The following is a 23,118-nucleotide window of genomic DNA, read 5'->3' as shown; positions in this document are numbered from 1 at the left end:
AACTAACACAACTTGTTTTTTTTTTTGCCAGAAACAAAACATTTACTTCAAAGGGAAAAATAATTTAAAACCACACTCTTCAAATTAGAGAGAGATTTGATTGAAATAACTTTTTAACTCAATCCTGGTTATTTAAATAAAACTAAGTTTTATTAGAAAAATGTGCCTCCTTTGACAGGGTAGAATTGCAACCATGTCAATCACAAATATCTTTACTCTGACTAGGCAATGGGGTGTTTAATTACATTTTGTTACAATCTAACTCTTTCATAATCATCCACATTTTCAGAATTGATCATTTTGTAACTGGTAACACTGACAAAGACACCAGGAGAGAGCGCTGTCATCTCCTTCACACATTTAGCCCTTGTGTTATCCTAGGCACTTTAACATTGGGAGTTGGGTCATCTAGACCCACTAGACAGTGCGTTCAACCTTTTTTCTTCAATGATTTGTGATCTTCACTGGTGTCCATGGATTACATGAAATCTTTCAACCTTTATCCACTTTTGTCATGGTAGGGAGAACACGTCAATGTAAGGGTGGGGTCATCTAAGATAGCACAAGGGTTAGGGAAGCCATGAACCAATGGATTTAAGCTACGGATAAGAAAACCGACTAATTAAATCAAAACAACCTTGCAATGGACATGCAACCCCCAAAATATCAAAAACCATACTGTAGAATCTATTGTATTTGAAGATTTGGTTATTATATATTGAAAAGAAAATTGCTGGTATTTAGGAAGTTTGCAGACGATGTGTTTAGTGTCTAAAAGAGTGGGAGAGACGCATTCTCAAAGTTCAATTCAAATGTTTTGTTTGGATTTATTCGACATGAATACATGTGTAAGTGTATTTAATGCACTCAAGCGGAAGATGCCAAGTTTATTTTTCATTACTTTAAGGTGCAGCTTTAGAGGTCAGAGCACATTTTATGTCATTATCATTTTTTTGTGTCTTTTTTAATTTTGAGCTTAAACATTACTGAAATCTATTTGGGAAATCATAGGGAAACTGGCAGCCCCATCGACTGTGCTCCGGCCACTTTTTAACGCCCCCCCCCCCCCCCCCCCCCCCCCTTTTGAACATTTCCACAGAAAAAATATAGGAAAATTACTGAGCCCGTGTCCTGACATTAAGATATAAAAATATATCTTGTTCCCACAGATTAATATCTTGTTCCCACAGGTTATTATGTCGTTCGCACGAAATACTATTCCGTTCCCTCAAAATACTATTCCGTTCCCTCGAAATGATTAACTCGTGCGAACGCAATAATTATGTCGTTCGAACGCAATAATTAATCCGTTCGAACGCAATAATTATTCACGTCATAAGTCATACACGCGGATATGCTCTCTGTATGCCGGCAAAAGCCGCTTTCAGCGGTAACTTCCGTGTCTCTGTGACCCATATTCGTTCAAAAAAGGAACATGAAAAACAAAAATGATCACTTTATTACCGTCTCAATGAATATAAGAAAAATATCAATAGATTTATGATAACTAGGCTGCTTTGTCATAAGATAGCTCCTGCTAGGCTACTACTAGCGCCGCCGCAGAGCTCTTTGATGTATGCCGGCATTTGGGCAACTGGCTGGTCTGTTGTCAGACAGCTGATATTGTAGTTTAGGGTCGAACAGGAATAATAATATTCAGGACTTGTCTTTTATTAACTTTAGCAGTCAGTCGCTTTACATTCGAAGGCTATAAGGATACATGCTAACTGACTAGCCGATCATTGATCCTGTTATTAATTTACGTCATAGATTTACAGCAGATACCTTCACATTTCTGTCTGTGTGTGTCTCATTACATTGCATTGAAGACACGGAGGATGTTTAGAGAACAGATTTATTTATTTCAAAAAGCACAAAGCATTCATCGTATTCACGTTCATTCACATGATGATGATCTCTGGTACGCCCTCAGTCATCTTGCTGCAAAAGCCGCTTCCTGCCGCTACTTCCGTGTCTCTGTGAGCATTTAATAGGGGTAAAAATAAAAGCAAGAATGGTCGATCTGTTATTGTCTCGATGACAATCTGAAAAATATCATATTAAGCTGGCTGCTTCGCCGAAAGCACTTACCTTTAGCTTGTAGCATAACAACAATGGCAGTACGTCACGTTTCCCAGAATGCTTTGCGGCCAACCATTGGTCTTGTTGTTAGACCTTGGTCACAGGGACACGGTGATTGGCCAATGATTGGCAGGAAAGCATTCTGGGAAACGTGACGTACTGCCATTGTTGTTATGCTACAAGCTAAAGGTAAGTGCTTTCGGCGAAGCAGCCAGCTTAATATGATATTTTTCAGATTGTCATCGAGAAAATAACAGATCGACCATTCTTGCTTTTATTTTTACCCCCTATTGAATGCTCACAGAGACCGGAAGTAGCGGCAGGAAGCGGCTTTTGCAGCAAGATGACTGAGGGCGTACCATGATGTGAACGTGAATACGATGGATGCTTCTGTGCTTTTTAAAATAAATAAATCTGTTCTCTAAACATCCTCCGTGTCTTCAATGCAATGTAATGAGACACACACAGACAGAAATGTGAAGGTATCTGCTGTAAATCTATGACGTAAATTAATAACAGGAAATGATCGGCTAGTCAGTTAGCATGTAGCCTAATAGCCTTCGAATGTAAAGATACTGACTGCTAAAGTTAATAAAAGACAAGTCCTGAATATTATTATTCCTATTCGACCCTAAACTACAATATCAGCTGTCTGACAACAGACCAGCCAGTTGCCCAAATGCCGGCATACATGATCAAACAGAGAGCTCTGCGGCGGAGCTAGCCTAGCAGGAGCTATCGTTTGACAAAGCAGCCTAGTTATCATAAATCTTTTGATATTTTTCTTATATTCATTGAGACGGTAATAAAGTGATCAATTTTGTTTTTCATGTTCCTTTTTTGAACGAATATGGGTCACAGAGACACGGAAGTTACAGCTGAAAGCGGCTTTTGCCGGCGTACAAAGAGCATATCCGCGTGAATGACTTATGACGTGAATAATTATTGCGTTCGAACGGATTAATTATTGCGTTCGAACGACATAATTATTGCGTTCGCACGAGTTAATCATTTCGAGGGAACGGAATAGTATTTTGAGGGAACGGAATAGTATCTTGTGGGAACGGAATAGTATCTTGTGGGAACGGAATAGTATTTCGTGCGAACGACATAATAACCTGTGGGAACAAGATATTAATCTGTGGGAACAAGATATATTTTTATATCTTAATGTCAGGACACGGGCTCCGTAGAAAATATCAACTTTGAATCAAAATTAACAAATGATCAAACAAAACCAATCACATCATAATTTGTACAACAAACGCACCATTCCAATGCAAAGCAAATTGTTTTTAAAATTCAACTCAGTGCAGAAATTAATGTAATTTCAGGTGTAAAGCAGAGAAGTAAAACATTTTTAGATCTATCAGATAGACGATCTTTGTTAAGGAGGGGTAGGAAAGGGAGGGGCGGAAATCGAGTCCGTCTGCTTGACTCACGAGTGTGGCGTGGGGCAGGATCACTTTTTAAGCTCGTTTATGGACACCATTTCATCCTCAGAGTCACGAGGCCTTTGAATTTCACGCGGAAAACAGTACGTTCCAGTGTTCTTCATCTTATAAACTCTGCGTCAGGAAACAGCCGTTGGAAGTTTGCTGTGGTGCGTTCAGAGGTAAGCCGAAACGGCAGCTGCGCAGGAGCGAGGCTTGATTGATTAGCCTCTGGTTTCAAAAGAGTTGTGTTAGAAGTGTTGTTAGCACTTTGTTGTCGACTTACTGTATATTTTTGAAAGATAAATGTCAACAGTTAACGTTAGACTAAGTTAGCTTGACTATTTTCAAAGGAGTCTAACCAGTTTACTAACACAGCATAATTTTTTTTGTTGTGTTCCTAACAAAGCAGGAAATGTGTTAAATGGTGGCGTGTTACTTTAAAATCAAAAGACATACATTAACACACTTTTAAACCCTTGTGTTGGTTTTCCTTTCTTTTTTTCAGGTTGTCTCACAGAAACAACACCAACCATGAATGGTAGGTCCATTTCTACATTAGTTGTTGTTGACATTTGACACCTTTCTGGTGATTTTTGTACTTAGGTTTCTGCTAATTTTGTTTTTTAAGGAGTTCACCTGGGCTTATGAGTTGTTTTAGTTCAAAATGAATGTGTTAAATGAGTATGGTTCCCATTTCACCCTCGCTAACTTCCACCTTACAAAAACAGCTGGCCCTTAAGTTCCATTTTTGCTGTAGGACCTTCATGATGTTTGTTCAGTTTTATGCAAACAATCTAAAATCACACGTACTTTCTGTTTTACTGTAAGTAAACTGACTGTATGTACTTTCTGTTACGTGACAGGGTATTTCATATAGTTTTTAAAATTGCTGTTGAAATACAGCTTTAACCAAGTAAAAGGATCAATTTAAGTAATGTTTTTGGTCAATCTTTGTCTTTTCAAAAGGTAGATTGGTTCCTGAGTATATTTCTATAAAAGTCTATGGTGATATAATGTTATAATTTGCATCCAAACAATTTCTTTTGTCTTTGTTTTACATTGAGCCCAATTGGAGGCAGAATATTTATTTATTAACCCTTTAACTGCCTGCTCAACCCAAAACGAGAGCACATTGTGAAATTATATTTTTATTGACATTTATTAAATATTGTGTATTACTTGACTGAGGCAATAAAAAGTGATTGTATTTATTTATTTTCTTGTTTAAATGGTTAAAGTTTTAAAACTATAAAAAGGATAAAAAAATTGCAATCATACGTTTAATTCATCCTTTAAGTACTAAGATAAAAAATAGTTTGTGTCAAATGTGGTTTTTGTACTATTTGTATTTATAAATGTTCCTTTTGGTATATTTAAGACTTTGTTTTTATTTTTAAAAAGATCTAAACAGAGTTTATAAATCTATGAATAAATTAATGCATTGAGAATGTTTCAAATAAAAAACTAAACTTTTCAACAAAATGTTCAAAAATACATGGGAAGAAGCCTGTTCTTGTTTAAACCTATCTGCCTTTTTTATAGTTACTATACATTTACCTATTATTCTTCTTTATGTCCAAGAATTCCCCTAAATTTTAAGTTTGTTTTTTTTCTGTTTTGTTGGTCAGTTTTTATTTAGTTTCACTCTGACTGTCGTTCCTTATTCTGACACTTCTAGCCCGGTTTCCTTCGGTTTCAGTCTTTTGTTTGTGACCGGGCTTCAGAGATGAACTCGAGAGGTAACAAATGACCTCGTAGTTTATGGTGCCTTCAGGGTAACATAGGAACTGATCCAACTTGTTTTCTTGAGTCTCTACCTTAGTTTTTGATTACATTTATTGGAACCACTAGGGGGCACATTTCAATGACCTCGGTATCCCGTTCATCTCCAGACCAGTAATGAAAGAATTTCAGTGTTTTTTATTTTGAGAAGTAGAAACTCACCTGACTGCTGACATGCTCTGCTGCAGAAGATGCGACTGAAGAGGAAATTCTAGATTCTGGTCTCAGTTTAGACCATGATAGTTACCTGTGAATAAAAAACTTGTTTTTCTGCAGTGATTTAAAATTAAACAAATATATAAAATGACTTGCATTTCTGTTTAATCATAAGGCTACTGATAAAAAGAACTGGACTGTACAGCACCTCTTCATTTATTTGATGGGACCAGACTTTTGAGCTCTCTAGATGCAAGTTATTGTAAAGAAAATGAAGGGTGCCAAAGGACCCCCCCCCCCAAAAAAAAACTTGGGCTGCTGTTCAGTTTTTTCAACATTAGAATTAATTAATTAATGAGGAAGAGTACTCTTTTCACCAACAGAAAATTCTTGATCCAAAAGAAATTGGCAATCAAGAACTTGGAGACTTTGCTTATTTTAGTCATTAATTTTTATATGATCTTGCTATTGCTAATAGAATGTGTTCAAAGTATTGTGAACTTTAAAAACATCAAGAGTTGCAACATAGTACTAAAAAAGGATAATAGGTTCATTAAAGATCCACTCAGATGAAAAGTATGTTTTAACATGGTCTAGTGGCATTTTTCTGCTGGTGGAGGACATACCTTAAATAGAGAAAATTAAGTTAAAAATTGCATTTTTAAGTTTTCTTTATTTAAATCAGTAGCAGACAAAATAACTGTTGTTTGAAAAAGATTGTATTGCGATGTAGAAAATATGCTGGGTGGGCCACAGGGGTGTAAACAGCATGGCTTCCCTTTAGTCCCTTTCTCACCACATGCTCTTTGGAGCCTTAGTCACACTTAAGACGGACGGTTGATGCAGGGCTGTAAACTTACGCCACATTCTAGTCATTAGTAAGATGTGTGCACTTGCTCCTTTCTGACCGTGCACAGGGTGTGTACGTGATACATAAGACCTCGTGGGATGGCTACACAACCACAAAGTGTAGTTTGTCTAATTTCCTTATTTCTAAGTTCCCTCATCACTGGAACAACTCTAACGGGCCCCTTGTGGAGTGCACAGGGTTTTGCTCACCGTATGGTCTATGACTTTGATATTTCCTGCGTGCCCCGTAAAGGTTTGCCCACTTTTCCCCCGCAGACAGCTTGTATCCACCAGCGAGGGCAGTTGTGACTAAGGCTTAAACTGCTGTTGGAGAGCGTGTGACGTTGGTAACGTTTTCCTTATCTTCCAGTAACAAATTGGAATGTCTCCACCCCCTCTGGAGCAGAAAAAGCAATGACTACAAGTGAGCTCTTGGTGTTGATCCGATCCATTTTAAATGTACTTTAAAACCTGCGTTACGTCTGTTCTTGATCATTCACTGTTGTTTGTTTTGTCAGCACCAACTCCACTGCCCTCTGTGGTAGTTTCTACACAACCACACATCACCTTCGCTCCAGGTAACACTGGGACTTTAGATTTTAACGTCTTCTATTTTTGGTAGTTTAGTGAGCGTATGGCAGTAGTTACAGCACACCTCATGTCTTTCTAAGTTTGATAATAGATTGGGATCTTTCTACTTTGCTGGGCAGCTGTTCCTCAGAGTTTTCAACTTTGTTCTCCCCACAGTGGTAACAACAGAAGCTCCATCTGGTCCAGACTCTGCCATCGTCGGAGGTAGACACAGCCGCTTCTTGCCTGTTACTTTCAAAGGTGTTTTTTCTCGTGTTCCGAATGTTCTTTCCTTCTGTTGTAACAGTGGTCGTAGTTGTCATCCTCGTGACGCTGGTCGTTTTCGGAGTCCTGCTGTATCGCTATTTCTGCCACAACAAAGGCGACTACAGGACAACGGGGGAGTTGGCTCCTGGAGATGATCCCGACGAGTCTAGCAACCAGACCGCGGGGGAGAAAAAGGAATACTTCATCTGAAGCTGGGATTGAGACTGTAGGGGGGGAGGAAAATAACTATGTGGACTTGATGTTTTAGGGTTTTTATGTTATGTGGTTGAAGGGAAAGTTGTTACTGTTGAGTTGGCAAAGAAAAACTCAAGCGAACCCAAAGATGGGAATCGTAAGACTTGATGGACAGAAAGCAGGTGAAGCATAAGTGGGTGTAGTAGAACCAGACGTGAAACAGGTGCTGGGATTTTTTACATTTTTTTATTTTATTTAAAGGCTTCACTCACTTATCTGAAATATATCCAGCAGCAGCCAGAATGTAATGCTGGTGTGTCTGTGACACTCATATGGTTTTTTTGTATCTGAATTTGAAGTTTCTTGTTGTGTTCACACGACCAGTATTGTTCCCAAACTGCAGTTGATGTTTTTGGCACTACCGTGTGGCTTTTAACCTTTTATATCTGTTTGATTTTTAACAGTTCTGTGATAAGCTTGTTTAAAGCCATGTCTGCTTTAGGACAGGTCAGGAAAAAATGTTTGTCTGGCTTTTGTGCACCTGGTCTTATTATTTTTTTTGTATAAGCTATTGCCTGAAATTGTTCCTGATGACATTCTTAGTTACACTTTGAAGGCAAAGCTCTTTTTTTTAAGCGTTTGATTTATCAGAAATGTGTATTTTACATGTTTTGAAGTTCTGTATTTTGTGTTTAAAAAAAAAAGAGAGACTTTGGTCTTTGTTTACGCCTGTGACAACGGTCCCAGATGAGCAGATGAAAATGGAAAATAAAAACTTTGGTTTAAAGTCAAGATAAGTCATTATCATAAGATGTGTTTATTATGTCACACATCTCATGCTTCATATTATTTAGATAAGACCACTATACTTGGGCTATTTCCAAGTATTATTGGGTCATCCATGGGGCAAAGACTTGTGAAATGTGAAAAAAAGAAAGTTACAACTAAAAGTTTTGGAAATTCAAATTTGCTCATTGTAGGTGATTTTTGCCTGTAAATAGAAAAACATTTCATAGGAAATGTATTTTACAATCACTTTTTATTGTAGAAGTATGTTTGTGGAACACTTGTTCGTGTACGGCAGGGGTCTGCAACCTTTAACGCCAAAAGAGCCATTTAGCCTCGTCTCTTATGGACCGAAACTCAGCAAGAGCTTCTGAACCCAACTTTACTGTATAGAAATTATAAAATGTAGCTTTAAAATATTTAAAATTATTGAATTTTAATGATGCAGCAGTATGTTGTTCTATAAGTTTTAAATTAACAGTTGACACCAGCACTACCACTTCTTTTCAAAATAAAATACTTGTCAATGAAGACAGATCTGCGGAAGCACATTTACAATTCACAGGAATAAAACTGCAAGAAAGTTACGTCAAAAACGACATTTTCTATCATGACTTTGATGCACCATTATCCATTTTGAGCTTTTACTATCAAACATGATCATGACAATATTGTTGTAGAATCCACTTATTTTGAAATTCACCAAAAACTGGAAACACATTAAGGTACATCGTTGGCCTTTTTCTCAAAGCCAGAGAGCCACAACTGAGGGATAAAAGATTGGCTCTGGAACCACAGGTTGCAGAACCCTGATTAAAGATGTTCATCGTCCAAGCATAAACTTTTAACCTTCTTTTCACTGGAAAATTTAGTTATGAAATTTTACTTTCCTTTTTGTCTTTTCAAAACCAAATTCAAAGGCTGAAGTTTTAAATCATTACATGTACAAAGGGGGGTGGGCGGGGGGCTTAATCACCTATACCCAACCAACCAAGTGTACTCCACAAAATGTGTAATGAGCCATCTTCACCTGTAACAATCTTTGTTCTAATGTAAATTTCAGAAAAATCAAAGTATCTCGACCTTGATGATGGATCTAGAGAATCTCAAAAATGAGAGATAATTTAAATGTAATTAAGATATTTCTTTTTATATTTGCTGTAGATATTTTTACATAATCCGATGATAATACATTCAAGATTTTCTAACAATTTATGAAATTAGAGGAAATGATCAGAAACTCACCTTTTCAGTGTGATTGATATGACACTAGGTAAAGCAATAAAAAGGCCTCAGTGGTGACAGAAGTCAGGGCTACATTATGACCAGCAGATGATGGCTTTCATCTTTTTTTTCAACGCATTGTAAACTTGTCAGTGAAAATAACACAGTAAACACTAATCACGCAGACAGATCCATGGGTTGTTTATAGACCCCCACCTCTCCACTTCAACGCTCTGTCCATTAAAGTTACAGGCTCCTCCCCCGCGAATGTGTGCTGTAGAGGGAGTTTACCCGGCAACAGAGTAGCAGCACGAGACCGAAGCCTTGAGTTTAGAACAAGCCCCGCGGAACTAGTCCTGGGGCCTGTTTCAGAAAGGAGGTTAAGTGTAAACTCTGAGTGCATTAACCCTGAAATCAGGGAAACCCTGGGTTTTCCGTTTCAGAATGGGAGGTTTGTTAAACCAGAGAAAGCAGAGTAAGTCAAACCCGTTTCTGAAAGAGAGGTAACTTATACTCAGAGTCAGTATCCATGGTTACTTATGCTGTGAACCTAACCTGGTCGGGAGCAGGTTTTATTCTCCAAACTCGAAGTTTCTGCTGGTCCCCTCCCCTTTTTAAAGACGAACGACGTATTTTTCGCTTTAACCTTCATTGCCCACATTTCCGTCACACAGAGACGGTCTAAGTGACAAGAATGGCTTGTTCTTTTTTGGAGGACCCAATAGACGAGGAGGCTGCATTAATTCATAGAGAATTATATTTACCTCGTACGAGGATTTTGAGAAGACTCGATTTCTTTTTCACTTTTAACTGCTGCCATGTTATTTAAATTCCTGCAGGATTGCATCTACGTGAAAATGAAATCAGGGACATTGAATTAGATTAATGTAACAATTATTTTTATGGAAACACAATTTTCTAGCACTGCTTACTTTCTTAATCCCGTATAAACCTATACCACTTGATCAATACAAGGGTAGTGTTGCAGCGTGTGTGTGTGTGCTGAGCGGGGTGCGATCCACGAGAGACAAGGGGAGGGGTGATTGCAGGTGCAGATGGGGGGGGGGGGGTGAGCACGGAGCAGAGGTGTGTGCGGGGAATATATTGTGTGTTCGGAGGACGGAGCACTTAGTTAAATAAAGAGGTGTCATTCCCAGAATAACTGTTTTGGAGTCATTCTTAATCCGCTCTGGAGGTTGAGGGTTTCGAACGGGAAGTGAACCCCGAAGGAGAATTCCCTTCGGCCCTGAAGGAAATCTCCCCTGCGCTTCTGACCACGGTCGGTCGGAAAGACGAGAGAAAAGAAAGGAGAAGTCTTCGCGCAGCGAAAGGTTCAACAGTAGACAAAAGTTCACTTTTAAAAACACAATTGCATGTATTAATATTAAACTGACCAACGTTTGCAAGAGGGGAAGGTTAACAAAAAAGTCCTCTAAACATTACCGACGTTAAAGGCATTTTTCCCCAGATTGGTTCTGTACACTATGCAGCATTTCATGCATTTACACCAGGAATAACACTTCAAAAGTACTCCTAAATATCACCATTTTTTATTTCACACCTTACGCTATTTAAAAAGTTATTACAGCCAATATTTTATAACAATGATTTAAATGCAAACTTAGGCATTAACTTGAGCAGCTATGTTTTCCCACGCTAACTGTCTCTGTTTTGCAGATGCAGTGGTGTTGCTTTTCTTCTGGAATATGTGCTCATATTCACTGTAACTCTGCAGCAGCACGTCAAGTTCAGCTGGCGAAAAATATGCAGACCTCTTTTTTTCACGGTTGCCATGGTGACTCGTGATATCTGCGCTCCATTGATAATGGCTTCTTATAGTCGCGGTGCTCACGCTCACCTCCGAATCAGTCCACTCAGAGTTGATTGACCTAACTCGGATCAGCTTCTCTGAAACAGAAAACTCAGAGTTGTTAATCTCCCGATTGACCAACTCAGAGTTCAAGTTCAACCTCAGAGTTGGTCGAACTTCCTTTCTGAAACAGGCCCCTGGACTCCCTGGTTAAATGTAAACGTATATCCAGTACGTTTATCGCTAGAATGATCCCATGTATTACTTGGGAGGCGTGGCTTTTTTTTAGCTGGTGGGAGAACCAAGAAAACTTCACATGGTGTTGGAACTTCGTTGGGTAGGTGGAGGAAGTTCCGGGATCCGTGCGTCTCCCACTTCCGGTTACAGAATTTGTGGCATTTTTCCCCATGATAGAAGACATTTCATAGAAAATTACACTTAAAGTGACATTTTGCAGGATTTCTTCATCTAAGTTGTTGTAATATTCAGAATTTTTAACTGAGTTTTCTGACTTCCTATCGACTATTGTCTTAGATTCTGATCAAACTATAATATTAGGGGATTTTAATATTCATGTTGATGACCCCAGTGACTGCCTAGGAAAGGCTTTTGCAGCTTTATTAGATGATGTTGGTTTCACCCAAAGTGTGAATGAACCCACTCACTGTCATAAGCACACCCTGGACCTTGTTCTAACCCATGGGATAGAGATCAGCCAGCTGAGTGTCCTTCCTCTTAACCCCATTATTTCCGATCACTTTATGATTACCTTCCAGCTTACACTGGAACATCCTTCTGCCCCAGTGAATAAGAAACAGCTTAGAAGAACCTTAACTGACCGTTCTGTGTCTGAGTTTAAACACACAGTTCAGCCAGTACTTAGTGATATTCTGAGAAAATACTCTGAGACCAGCTCCCATATTATCAGTCCTAATATAAATGACCACTTTGTTAATGATGCCTTACAAGCCCTCAGGAGTACACTCGATGTTGTTGCCCCCTTGAAACCTAAGTTCGTCAGACAAAATCGAGTAGCACCGTGGTTTAACGCTGAAACTCGTTCTCTTAAACAAGAAACCCGTAAGTTGGAAAGAGAATGGCGCCGCTCCGGTTCAGAGCAGTCTCTGGATATCTGGAAACATAGCCTATTAAATTATAAAAAAGCTCTGCGTAGAGCTAGAAGCCAGTACTATTCAACCTTAATATCAGAGCATGGAAATAATCCAAGATTTCTTTTTAGCCCTATAGCTAAATTAACTCGCAGTCAGAGCTCAGTAGAACCACATGTTCCTGTTTCTCTCAGCTCTGATGATTTTCTTACATTTTTCGACAGTAAAATCTCAAATATTAGACATAAGTTAAATCAAGTTATTCCTACTATCAGCCCAGAGCAGGCTGAAGCGGTAGAAATGGAGGCATCCATAGAAACCTCTGTAACATTGGACTGCTTCACTGCTGTGGATCAAGCGGAAATAACATCAATTATTACGTCCTCCAAATCCTCAACGTGTCTGTTAGACCCAATTCCCACTAGACTTTTTAAAGAAACTTTTCCCCTAATTAATGATCCCATATTAACAATGATAAATGCCTCTCTGGAAACGGGTTACGTGCCACAGTCTTTTAAATATGCAGTTGTTAAACCTCTTCTGAAAAAGCCCAGTTTGGATCCTAGCATCTTGGCCAACTATAGACCGATATCAAACCTGCCCTTTATTTCTAAAATCCTAGAAAGAGTTGTAGTTAAGCAGCTTTACTGCCACCTACAGGACAACAGCCACTTTGAATACTTTCAGTCGGGGTTTAGACCCCACCACAGTACGGAAACTGCACTAGTTAGAGTCTCTAATGACTTGTTATTGGCCTCAGAAAAGGGACTACTTTCTATTCTGGTCCTGTTGGACCTCAGTGCAGCCTTTGACACTATCGACCACGGTATTTTACTCCATAGATTAGAGCAGGACATAGGGATCTGCTCTCCAGTGGTTTAAATCCTATCTGTCCGATAGGTATCAGTTCGTTAATGTAAATGGCCATTCCTCTCAGTGCACTCGAGTCAACTATGGAGTCCCACAGGGCTCAGTCTTGGGACCCATCCTGTTTACGCTTTATATGCTACCCCTAGGAAACATAATCAGGAAACACAGCATTACTTTTCATTGTTATGCCGACGATACGCAGTTGTATTTATCCATGAAGCCTGACCAGAATGACCAGATAGAGAAACTGAACGCCTGCATCAGTGACATCAAGACCTGGATGACAATTAATTACCTCCTCTTGAACCCAGAAAAAACTGAGGTCATTATACTTGGTCCTAAAAACCTCAGAGATGCTCTGTCTGCTCAGATAGTCTCCCTGGATGGTATAAGTATAGCCCCCAATTCCACAGTTAGAAACCTTGGGGTTTAACTTGACCAGGATTTATCATTTAAGGCTCACATATCTCAGGCGTGTAGAACTGCCTTTTTTCACCTGCGGAATATTGCTAAGATCAGAAATATACTTTCTAAGAGTGATGCTGAAAAACTCATCCATGCATTTGTTACGTCGAGGCTGGATTACTGTAACTCCTTGTTAGCAGCGTGTCCTAAGAGTTCCTTAAGAAGTCTCCAGCTTGTTCAGAACGCAGCAGCTAGATTGTTAGCTGGAACTAGCAGAAGAGATCACATCACTCCTGTGTTAGTTTCGCTCCATTGGCTCCCAGTTGATTCCAGAATCAAGTTCAAGATCCTCCTGTTAACCTATAAGGCCTTACATGGAATGGCCCCGTCCTATATTAAGGACCTCATAGTCCCTTACCATCCAATGAGAACACTTCGCTCGCAAAATGCAGGACTGCTTGTGGTTCCTAGAATTAGTCAAAGTACGGTTGGAGGTAGAGCGTTTAGCCACCAAGCCCCTGTCTTATGGAATAAACTCCCAGCTCATATAAGAGAGGCCGACTCAGTTTCTACATTCAAAGCTAGACTGAAAACATTCCTCTTTGGACAGGCTTATTGTCAGACTAGTTAGTATTCAGAGATTATTTAACTTAATGTTAATTTGTTTAAATTAAACTTAATAATAACTATTTCTTTTAAAAGGCTGCTAGAAGTTGAAGCTGGGGTAACTATGGTACACTGGGGTTCTGTCCTCTTTCCTTTTTTTACTTCTACCCTTCCTCTCCTCTATTCTTGATCATAATTTATCATTTAGTTCTCCATGCCTCTGTTTGGTACAGTGCGATTCATGTATTGTCCCTCTTTTCCTCTCCCCTCCTGGGGAGTGGGAGTGCTTCCAGACTCCAGTTGGCTCATCCGTGCTCCAGTTCCTGACCGTGTACCTCGCCTTTGCTCCCGCTCCTACACCTGGCTGTGGATCCTGCCTCTGGCTCATCTCTGGCTCGTCTCTGCTCTGTACCTGACCGAGTACCTCGCCTCTGCTCCTGCTCCTACACCTGGCTGTGGTTCCTGTCTCCGGCTCGACTCGCGCCTTTGACTGTCCCCACAACCACGGCTGGATGAAGCTCGTCTGCTGGACTTTTATATATGTAGTTGTAGAGTTAGATAAGTTAATTCTTCTCTAAGAGTTTTGGTAAATCGCCTGTCCGTCCTGGGGGAGGATCCCTCCTTAATGTGGGCACCCCTGAGGTTTCTTCATTTTTTCCGGAATCCGTTTTTTTTAGGAGTTTTTCCTTACCGCGAAGGGGGGTCTAAGGGCAGGGATGCCAGTATAGCTTAGTCAGTTTGTTAGTTCATTTTAGTATTTTTCTATTGAACTCTTTGTATTCGTGATCCTTTTGATTTCATGTTTTACTTCGAAGCCCATCGAGACGACTGTTGTTGTGATTTTGGGCTATACAAATAAAATTGAATTGAATTGAATTAAATTGGGAGCAGCAGAAAAAATGTTGTTGGAAAAAGCTTGTATATGCGACGAAGGTGCTACAATCGGCAAGTCACAAGAAGCTCCCGCTCCATTCTGATCCATTCTCGTCCAACCTAGGATTAGGCTCAAAACTACAACTGGATCACTCAAATATTGCACACCACTTTTGTTGGACTAGTAATGTTGTGTTGGGGTTGTGAAAGGCTGTTAGTTAGTAGGAGAGAGGGTAAACAGATGGATGACGGGAAGTAAGGGCGAGCTTACTACGTGCCAATGGTCCCGCCAACAAGTCAGAGGAGAATAATTAACGCCTACTGCTCTGCAGAAACTAGAAAATGACAGTTTTTTTTTTTAATTTTGGCTCCAAAACAGCATAATCACAATTAAAATAGAGCTGGAAACAGCTTTAAAATAGATTTTTTTTATTATTATTATCTGAGTGGGACTTTTATCTGGGGAGCGGTTTAAAAGTATTTAATTAGGTTGGATTTCTTTGTGTCTTTTACTTTTTTTTTTTAGTTAAAACATATAAAGTTGATAAATTCCTCCACTAATTAATTCAAACAAGACTTAACTTGAAATAATCATTTATGTGTGATGCAGTCCAGCCTTTATAAGCAAAGTCATTGATCATAAAGAAAACCTAACGTGTGCAGCCCCACAAAAAAAAAAGAAAAAATACAGTAAGAAAATAAAAATACACAAGTAAATTAACAGACCAAGATGCCACATTTGAAATTTCCAAAATAACCTTTATTCTAAACTTACATTTTAAATTTTAAGTTTAGTATAAAAAAGTTAAGTGCACCTTTTTCAAAGTATTCCATCTTTGACATGTCTCAGCAAACTGTAGTGACACTCATCTCCTTTAGTAATCTTAAAAGATAGAATGTGTACCCAAGTGAGTCTGGTCACTTTAGCACATACATCTATTTTACAAAATATTGTAAAGAGAATCCCTGAACTATGAATGTCCATAATCCTTCAACAAAGAGTGTTTTCATTTGCTGGCTGTGGTTGGCATAGCATCGACCGGATAGTAGTTTACGGCACTTTACCTGAGTGGAGTAAAGCCACCGTAATACTCCCGTACCAAGAGAGCAGAGACACAGAAAACATTTCAAGTGTGGAAGTTTTGGCAGCTGTGGCCTTGCCGACGTTGGGAATGAATGGATACTAAAGTGTGTTTTCAGACACTGCAGCAACATTTCAGTCACGTGTTTGGATTTCAGGTGAGGCTATCATTAAATTGAATGAACGAAGCAGACTCGCGGAAATGTTTCATTGGAATAAAAATAACACTGAAGTCACCTGAAGCGTGCTCTTTCTTTTATCGGAAGCCACAGCTGGTAAAACTTGACGTTTTATGTCGGATACCCAGAAACACACCACACCCAACACCACAAAAATGAACAACCCCTGATATTTACAAATGTTACTTTATGGAATCGATCTCCTTTTAAATGCTGAACTAAACAAAGATTGCCAGATGCTGTGCTATGATAAGACTTAAAGATATTTCAGAGAATTAGAAAGTGCCCAAGAAATGACAGTCATGTGTAGATTTTATTTCAAAAAGGTTTGCTCCCACTTTTAGCTCATTAAACAAAAAGCGCATGACAAATTTAAAAGAAGAGAAAATTGAGCTGGATGTACATCAAAGTCTACATGTGTCTTTCTTTAAGAACACCTGAAAACAGAGTTTTTAAGAGAATAGCCCCATGTCTGCAGCTTCTCAGTTTTGCTTAGCAGTGCATCTTAGATAAAAACATTGCAAAAAAATAAAATAAGGGTGCAAAAGTATGCAGCAACTCATAAATGAATGAAACCCACAAGGAGAGAAGAGCGACCGTGGATATGATTGCTTTTAAGTTGACGTTACGATTAAACTAAAATCCACTGAAGATACCAGATCTTTGGTACAACCTTCTCCTTGGTTTTGACTTTCAAATACATTTGTGTCAAAATCACGAAGACAAGCAGTCAAAAAGCCAATATTTGATGAAATCATGCTAACAAAAGTTCCAAATGTCTTCTAATAAGGTGTACAGTACATGAAAGTACATGAAAAAAATGCGGTACTATGTAACACCAAGTGGAAACAGAAAAAAACCCAATACATTTTAAAATCTTTATGATTACACACTTTGTTAACAAACTGGGTATCCGACTGAAATAGAAACTGGATACATAAAAAGCTAAAAATGTTACACCAACCACCCTCCTTTACAATGTATCTTTTTGGATTGACTTTAAATTTCTTTCCTTTAAGGTTACTGAAGTTACGTTGCTTCGGTTTAGGGCTAACCCCAGTGCTCTTTGGCACTTGACTATGTTCATCTACAAGTTGCCCAACAAGGTACAGTAAACCACTTAAGATATTGCATCAAATCATTATTATTTTTTTATATTTAAGTTTTTATTTTTTTCCATTTACAAGCAATTTAAATAGAACGATCTGTCAGATTGTTCCATGTGCAACAAATTTGATTTGGGTATTTTTGTGCAAAAGACAATGCGATGCTAGCTAAAAGCATCCAGGATGCTTTGTTGATGTTGTTGTCTTCCCCATCTTAACAGTTGAGATGTTTCATCTCTTGATCATCAGAAGAATATTTACAAGGAAGTATTACACATCTAACTACACGTTTAAGGATTTTTCAAAAAAGACAAGGTTTCTTTTTAACTAACTGCAACTTTGCATTTCACTGTCACCATAAAGCAGCTAAACTATAGTAATGCAGTATGATATTTCGACATTTCAACTATTTACTTTCACAGGATTACAAGGACGTCTCCATTTAATTTGTAACATTGGATCATAAGAAAAAAGCGGGTCACTTGAGCAGATACGGACGCCTGGTAGAGTTCCAATATGGAGGTTCGATTCAATGGAGGATTATGGGATGGGTTTTCTCCAGGTGGTGTCGTTTTTATCGTTTCATTTCCAAGTCAGAAGTGGAGTACTGTACCTTTTACAAGGGCTCTAAAATATTACATTCCGTTAGGTGATATCAGTATTGTGGCATGGCCAAGCAGCCTAAAGAAGGAGGCGTATGGGATGGGGGAGTAACAGGGGTATCATCGGGGTGGAGGGGGGCGGGTATGGTATAGGCATAAACAATGAGGGACTTGCTGTTACCAGATGGTATACCCTCCATTGGATCCGCCCATGAAGAAGTTGTTCTTACGCTGCGTCATGACAACGTTGGCGCCTTGCATGGCGGCCAGCTGAGCTGCGTTGGGGGGGTGTCCTGGAGGTGGTGGCTGATGAGGGTTGAAAAACAAAAAAGAAGAGTTGTTAGGGACAGCTTAAAAACTTTTGCAGTGGATGTGGCTTTTTCTGCAATGCTGGGTACTCACTGGGATGGAAACGCTACTGCCAGCTGAGAAGCGAGCACCAGCATCAAAGCCACCTTCAACCATTACTGTTGATCCAGGGGAGTACATTGTTCCCATGGGATAGTAAGCCATGGGGACATTCTGGCCCACCGGTCCAACCTGCATGTGTGGCTGCATGGGCATGTACACCTGGGCGCCAGGATAAGGAGAAGACATCTGCGGCACCTGGCCAGTCATCTGAGGTGGAAGCACATACCTGGGCTGGTATATCTGCAAAGAAGGAAAACAGGTGTTTTAAAAAAAAAGCAACAACAGGTTTTCGTCTGTTAATAGTTTAGGTTATCAAGAGGAGGGCTACCTCAGAATACGCAGGTGGTGTATCCGTGTAGGGGGGTGCCTGAGGAGACATTTGCATAGCAGGAGGGTACACAGGTGCAGTGCTCTGCTGAGGATACACAGCCTGCTGTGGATATGAACCTGCAAAACAGCATTTCAACAAATTACAGTACCAAAAGATGTATTTTTACCAACAAAAACATGTCCAAAACAAAGTATCAGAGCAAGAGTGATTATTCTGGCAAAAAGAATGACTGAGCTGTTTATTTGTCACTAGAAGTCTATGGGATGTGGGCGTAATATTATTATTATTATTTCTTTTTTTGGGGGGGGGGGTTATTGAAGCCAGCGGGTAGTTCCTGTTTGGAACGCAAGGAGAGGAGTCAGTCCTATACTCACATACAATCAGTGGATTCACCTAAAGAAAACCTACAAACCCCAAACATTTTACTTTATATTATAAAAACCTCTATCTGGTGCATTAAGATATTAAGATATTAAAAATAAACATTTTTCCTTGTTATAAAAGTTTAATGATCTTAAAGAATATGTTTACTATTTATTTGTACCCCTTTGATCACTATATACTACTATTTAATATCAAAATGCATATTTGATAGAGATGTCACAGTTTTGAACTGAAACCAAACCTTATGATAGACCCCTGGCCAGAGTAGTGGGGAATCAAACCGGTGCGTCCCACCTGCATACCAGTGTGTCAGACACGTGTTGTGCTAAATTTAAGAAGGATCTATAATTTCTTGTTTTATTACATTGCACCAGTCTTAGTATGAGCCAACTAAAGGGGTTTTCTTTCATTGTTACTGGCTTATTAGCAAATTAAAAATCTTTTTTTTTTTTCATTTGTAGTTTTTGCTTGCTTTGTAATACAAAATCTAAATATCAAACCAAATCAAAACCATGGCTCAAAAATAAAGGTTTGGATCGAATCGTAATGTATATCTCTGCATCCTTGATTGTTAATATGATTTTAACAGAAAATCCTCATAAATTATCTTTTTTTTAATGTAGAAATCATTATTTTTATAAATATTTTTTATCTGAATCTCTCGTTCCTTGTCAATGTGTATTGTTTAAATTATTTTAAAACTTTAAATCTTCGAGCAAAGCAAGAAAAAAGGGAAATTTCAGAGAGACATCTGTATAGAAGACAAACTACAATATAACAAATACCTACAAAAATGAGACAAAGCAACTATTTTGTTTTTCTAAGATGCCAGACAACACTGAGCCCTGAATCTAAAGGGCCTATACCAGGCAAAAATCAAAATTTTGAGCTTCAAAGTGTATTATAATGTTCATTCCTTGCAAAAAAGAACCCCCAAAGTGGTAATTTGACCCATTTATGAATTTCTGAGCATTCCTGTAAAAACCTGCTCTCTGAGCACCAGCCCCTCCCAGTCCACAAAAACGATTGGGTTCTCACATTGTGATGTCACAAAGTGAGGAACAGCCCCTTCTAGGAACAGTCTGCACTGCCAGCTCCGCCCCCAGGCAAACACACACACGCAGCCTCACTTTCTCCGCCAAGCTAGTTGTAATTGGCTAAAGGCTTTTCCTTTTATATGCACAACAATGTGCTCCTGGGCCGTTGTGACATCACAAAAGCTAATTTATTCTAACAGAGAGTCTTTGCAGCAGTTTGATTGACAGCGATTTAAAAGGACAAATACAAAAGTGAAATGATTTTTTTATTACATTAGTTCTCCTTCATAAGAAAACTGCCACAAACTTGTCAAAAACTCAAAACACATGATATTCAGAGGAGGACTAGAAGTCAAGCCGGAGGAAAGTCTTGCACCAACATGAGCTGTGAACTGTTGCAGGAAGAGACCAGTTGACATGGGTGCGAACAGAAGGAAAGATTGGGAAAATGCTGGCGACTCGATAACGTCTTGAAAAGACAAATTTTTGTTTGTAGATTTGCTTACTTAAACACATATTCCCTCAAAACGTTATTTTCTTTTAGAAGGAACCCAGGACAGTCTGAGTTCGTTAGCAGGTGTTAACAGGCAAAGAATGATCTTTGGGATCACTACCTCCATGAAACTTGGAGTTTTATGATGAAATCCAGAGGCTCCACCCATCTACTTTTTTTTTTTTTTTACAGGGGGGGGGGGGGGGGGGAGACAAACTATTACTAGACCACTTTAACTGGCTACTAAGAAGAGCGAGGCCATTTGCTTTATTTTCCTCATCTCCTGGATGACAGAACTCCTCCTCCTCCTCTGCTCAGGAACAAGCTCAGCCACCCTTCAGCAGAAGCTAAATCTGGCTGCTTGCTTTCATGGTCTCAGTCTTCAGGTCAATATCCAGAGCTCAAGACCATAGATGGGAGTTGGAACAGAGATCAATGGGCAAACAGAGTTTTGATAGTTGACTCAACTCTGTCTGGTGGGACTCAAATCTACCCGTCAAACCATTTGGACCTAAAAAAAATACTGAACGATCTATACAAGCAAGTCCATTCTATAAATGACAAGACTCTTGCATTTGAAAAATTCCCCTTAGACACTCGTCATGCTAATGCATTAACCTGGGATGCCAAAGGTCACTGAAATGCTGATTTACTCGTTTGGGTAAATGCCTGGAATAACTGACCTCCAGATGCGACAAATAGAAACAATTTTAGTTTGTCGATATAAAAAATACAAATCACTAATAAAAACTGGTGCAAAGATTTCCCATTCAAGTCAGAAATACAGAGCTTAAAATACAAAAAATGATTCATTTGCATAGCCAATTGATTCTCTTTAGGATAAAAAAATCTAAATTGTTAGATAAAAAACAAATTTTTGTCTAAATAGAAATTCTATTGAGACAATATTGAAAAATGGTCAGCTAATACAAAAGGGCTTTAAGCCATTATGTGATAATTATGACAGGTCTATTAGCCAGAAAAAAGAAATCTTGATAGTTTCAGAAAGCTCCAGGGAAATTAAAGGTTCACATTGTATAGTAGATTAGTTTTCATACCATTTTATACCATTTGTTTAACTTCTATTTTAATTGTTCTGTATTTCTTATGTTATTTTTATAAATGGATTTAACGCAAGCCGTAATTAATAATACAATTTTTACAGAAATTACGTATCCAAAAATCTGCCCAAATCAAAAGAAATAAAGAGAAAAAGTTGAGTTATAAAATTGATAAAATGGTTAATTGATAGAAAACAAAACCCATTTAAAATAATATTTCATCTTCGAATTAAAATTGGCAAAGGTTGTGTATTTTTAACTGAAAACATTAACTGGCTCTTTTCACCACATAAATTATAATTTAAGGTTATATTAAACTTGAGAATTTGAACCGTAGATGTTTTTCCAGTAAGCTAGCATTAAGACAAGCACTATAGCCAAATTAGCAACTAGCACCATTTCCAGTAAGGTGGACTCAAACATAGGTGATTGGTCGAATAATGTAATTTTTTTAAATATTAAAACAATAAGCGTTTATTCACGACCAACAGGAATAGCCACCAAACTAACTAACGTTACCGTAAATTATCATGCGCTGATGTTTACATGGACAAAAGCAGGAAACAAACAGTGATCCTTAACAGTGAAATCATGTGAGCTTCCCCTTTAAAATCATGTTAGCTGGCTGGACAGTATGTGACCTGCTTAGTAAACGGCAGAAGAATACAATGTGACACTAAATTTACATTGCTAACAGTTTCTGACGGTTTGGGAAAAAGTCTAGGTTCGGCGAAGGTGTTTCCCAGAAGACGCCAGCGTATTGTTATCTACGTAGCTAACGTGAAGTTCGCATCAGATGCCATAACGATTAGCTCCCCGTCTCTGAATATAAACGCCAGCGTCGTTAAAACGAACAACTGGCTAATTATTTGGTGGCGGTCTGAAGGCATACCTTTGTTATTCATAGTTGTGGATTGATCCGGAGGTTGAAAAATATCTGGTTTCACTGAACTCAACGAATCTTGTCACGGCCTTCTTATAGGTTACGGCTTTACACAATCATCCACTTCCTTGTTTCTCTGCTTCTTGTTGTTGTGGAAGTGGTTACGTCATTCTTTCTTTATCTGCGCTCGAACTGCTCACAGTTTGATCTGCACTCGCGCGCCGCCACCTGGTGAACTATGGAACTGTTTTAAAAAAACAAAATGAATCACTCCATCTTCTATTTGTAGGTTAAATATAAAAGAAATACTTGGTGTTTGATGACTGTAAAATTTACAGTTGATGTAAAACTTTTTTTGTCAACTGGCGCCAACAGTAAACTAATTCATACAATTGTAATGGATATTGATCATTTAGATTCTTGAAATATTAAAAGACAGCACAGCTATCAAAATGTAGACATTAAGAATTTTAATTTTTCATTTTAGTGTATAGTTAACTGTTTTTTCATAAGAAAACATGTTTTTAAAT

General features: G+C 38.6%; 2 protein-coding genes and 2 long non-coding RNA genes across 4 annotated transcripts; 2 read left to right on the top strand and 2 right to left on the bottom strand.

The window, feature by feature from the left end:
* Positions 1-1,839: 1,839 nt before the first annotated feature.
* LOC144994060 (uncharacterized) lies at positions 1,840-2,178 on the bottom strand. Its single transcript, XR_013657441.1, has 2 exons — positions 2,092-2,178; positions 1,840-1,977 (listed from the first exon to the last, which is right to left on the bottom strand). It is a non-coding gene; the product is annotated as an uncharacterized LOC144994060 (long non-coding RNA).
* On the top strand, positions 2,152-2,508 carry LOC144994059 (uncharacterized). Its single transcript, XR_013657440.1, has 2 exons — positions 2,152-2,271; positions 2,387-2,508. It is a non-coding gene; the product is annotated as an uncharacterized LOC144994059 (long non-coding RNA).
* Positions 2,509-3,471: 963 nt separating this feature from the next.
* Positions 3,472-8,129, top strand: LOC101156894 (cell adhesion molecule 2). Its single transcript, XM_004070891.5, has 6 exons — positions 3,472-3,697; positions 4,024-4,056; positions 6,676-6,729; positions 6,824-6,883; positions 7,053-7,100; positions 7,183-8,129. The coding sequence occupies exons 2-6, from the start codon at positions 4,050-4,052 to the stop codon at positions 7,350-7,352; spliced, it is 339 nt and encodes a 112-aa protein (XP_004070939.1). The 5' UTR covers positions 3,472-3,697; positions 4,024-4,049; the 3' UTR covers positions 7,353-8,129.
* A 7,629-nt stretch (positions 8,130-15,758) lies between these two features.
* Positions 15,759-22,800, bottom strand: dazap2 (DAZ associated protein 2). The gene is made up of 4 exons (XM_004070892.4): positions 22,598-22,800; positions 18,728-18,846; positions 18,391-18,639; positions 15,759-18,294 (listed from the first exon to the last, which is right to left on the bottom strand). Exons 1-4 carry the CDS (start codon positions 22,608-22,610, stop codon positions 18,166-18,168), a joined length of 510 nt encoding a protein of 169 aa, XP_004070940.1. The 5' UTR covers positions 22,611-22,800; the 3' UTR covers positions 15,759-18,165.
* Between the last annotated feature and the right edge of the window lie 318 nt (positions 22,801-23,118).

This window comes from Oryzias latipes, chromosome 7 (assembly GCF_053564925.1).
Source record: "Oryzias latipes strain Hd-rR chromosome 7, Olatipes_Hd-rR_3.1".
Taxonomy (NCBI): domain Eukaryota; kingdom Metazoa; phylum Chordata; class Actinopteri; order Beloniformes; family Adrianichthyidae; genus Oryzias; species Oryzias latipes.
Note: the sequence above shows the minus strand (reverse complement) of the source record. Positions and strands in the feature narration are given on the sequence as shown.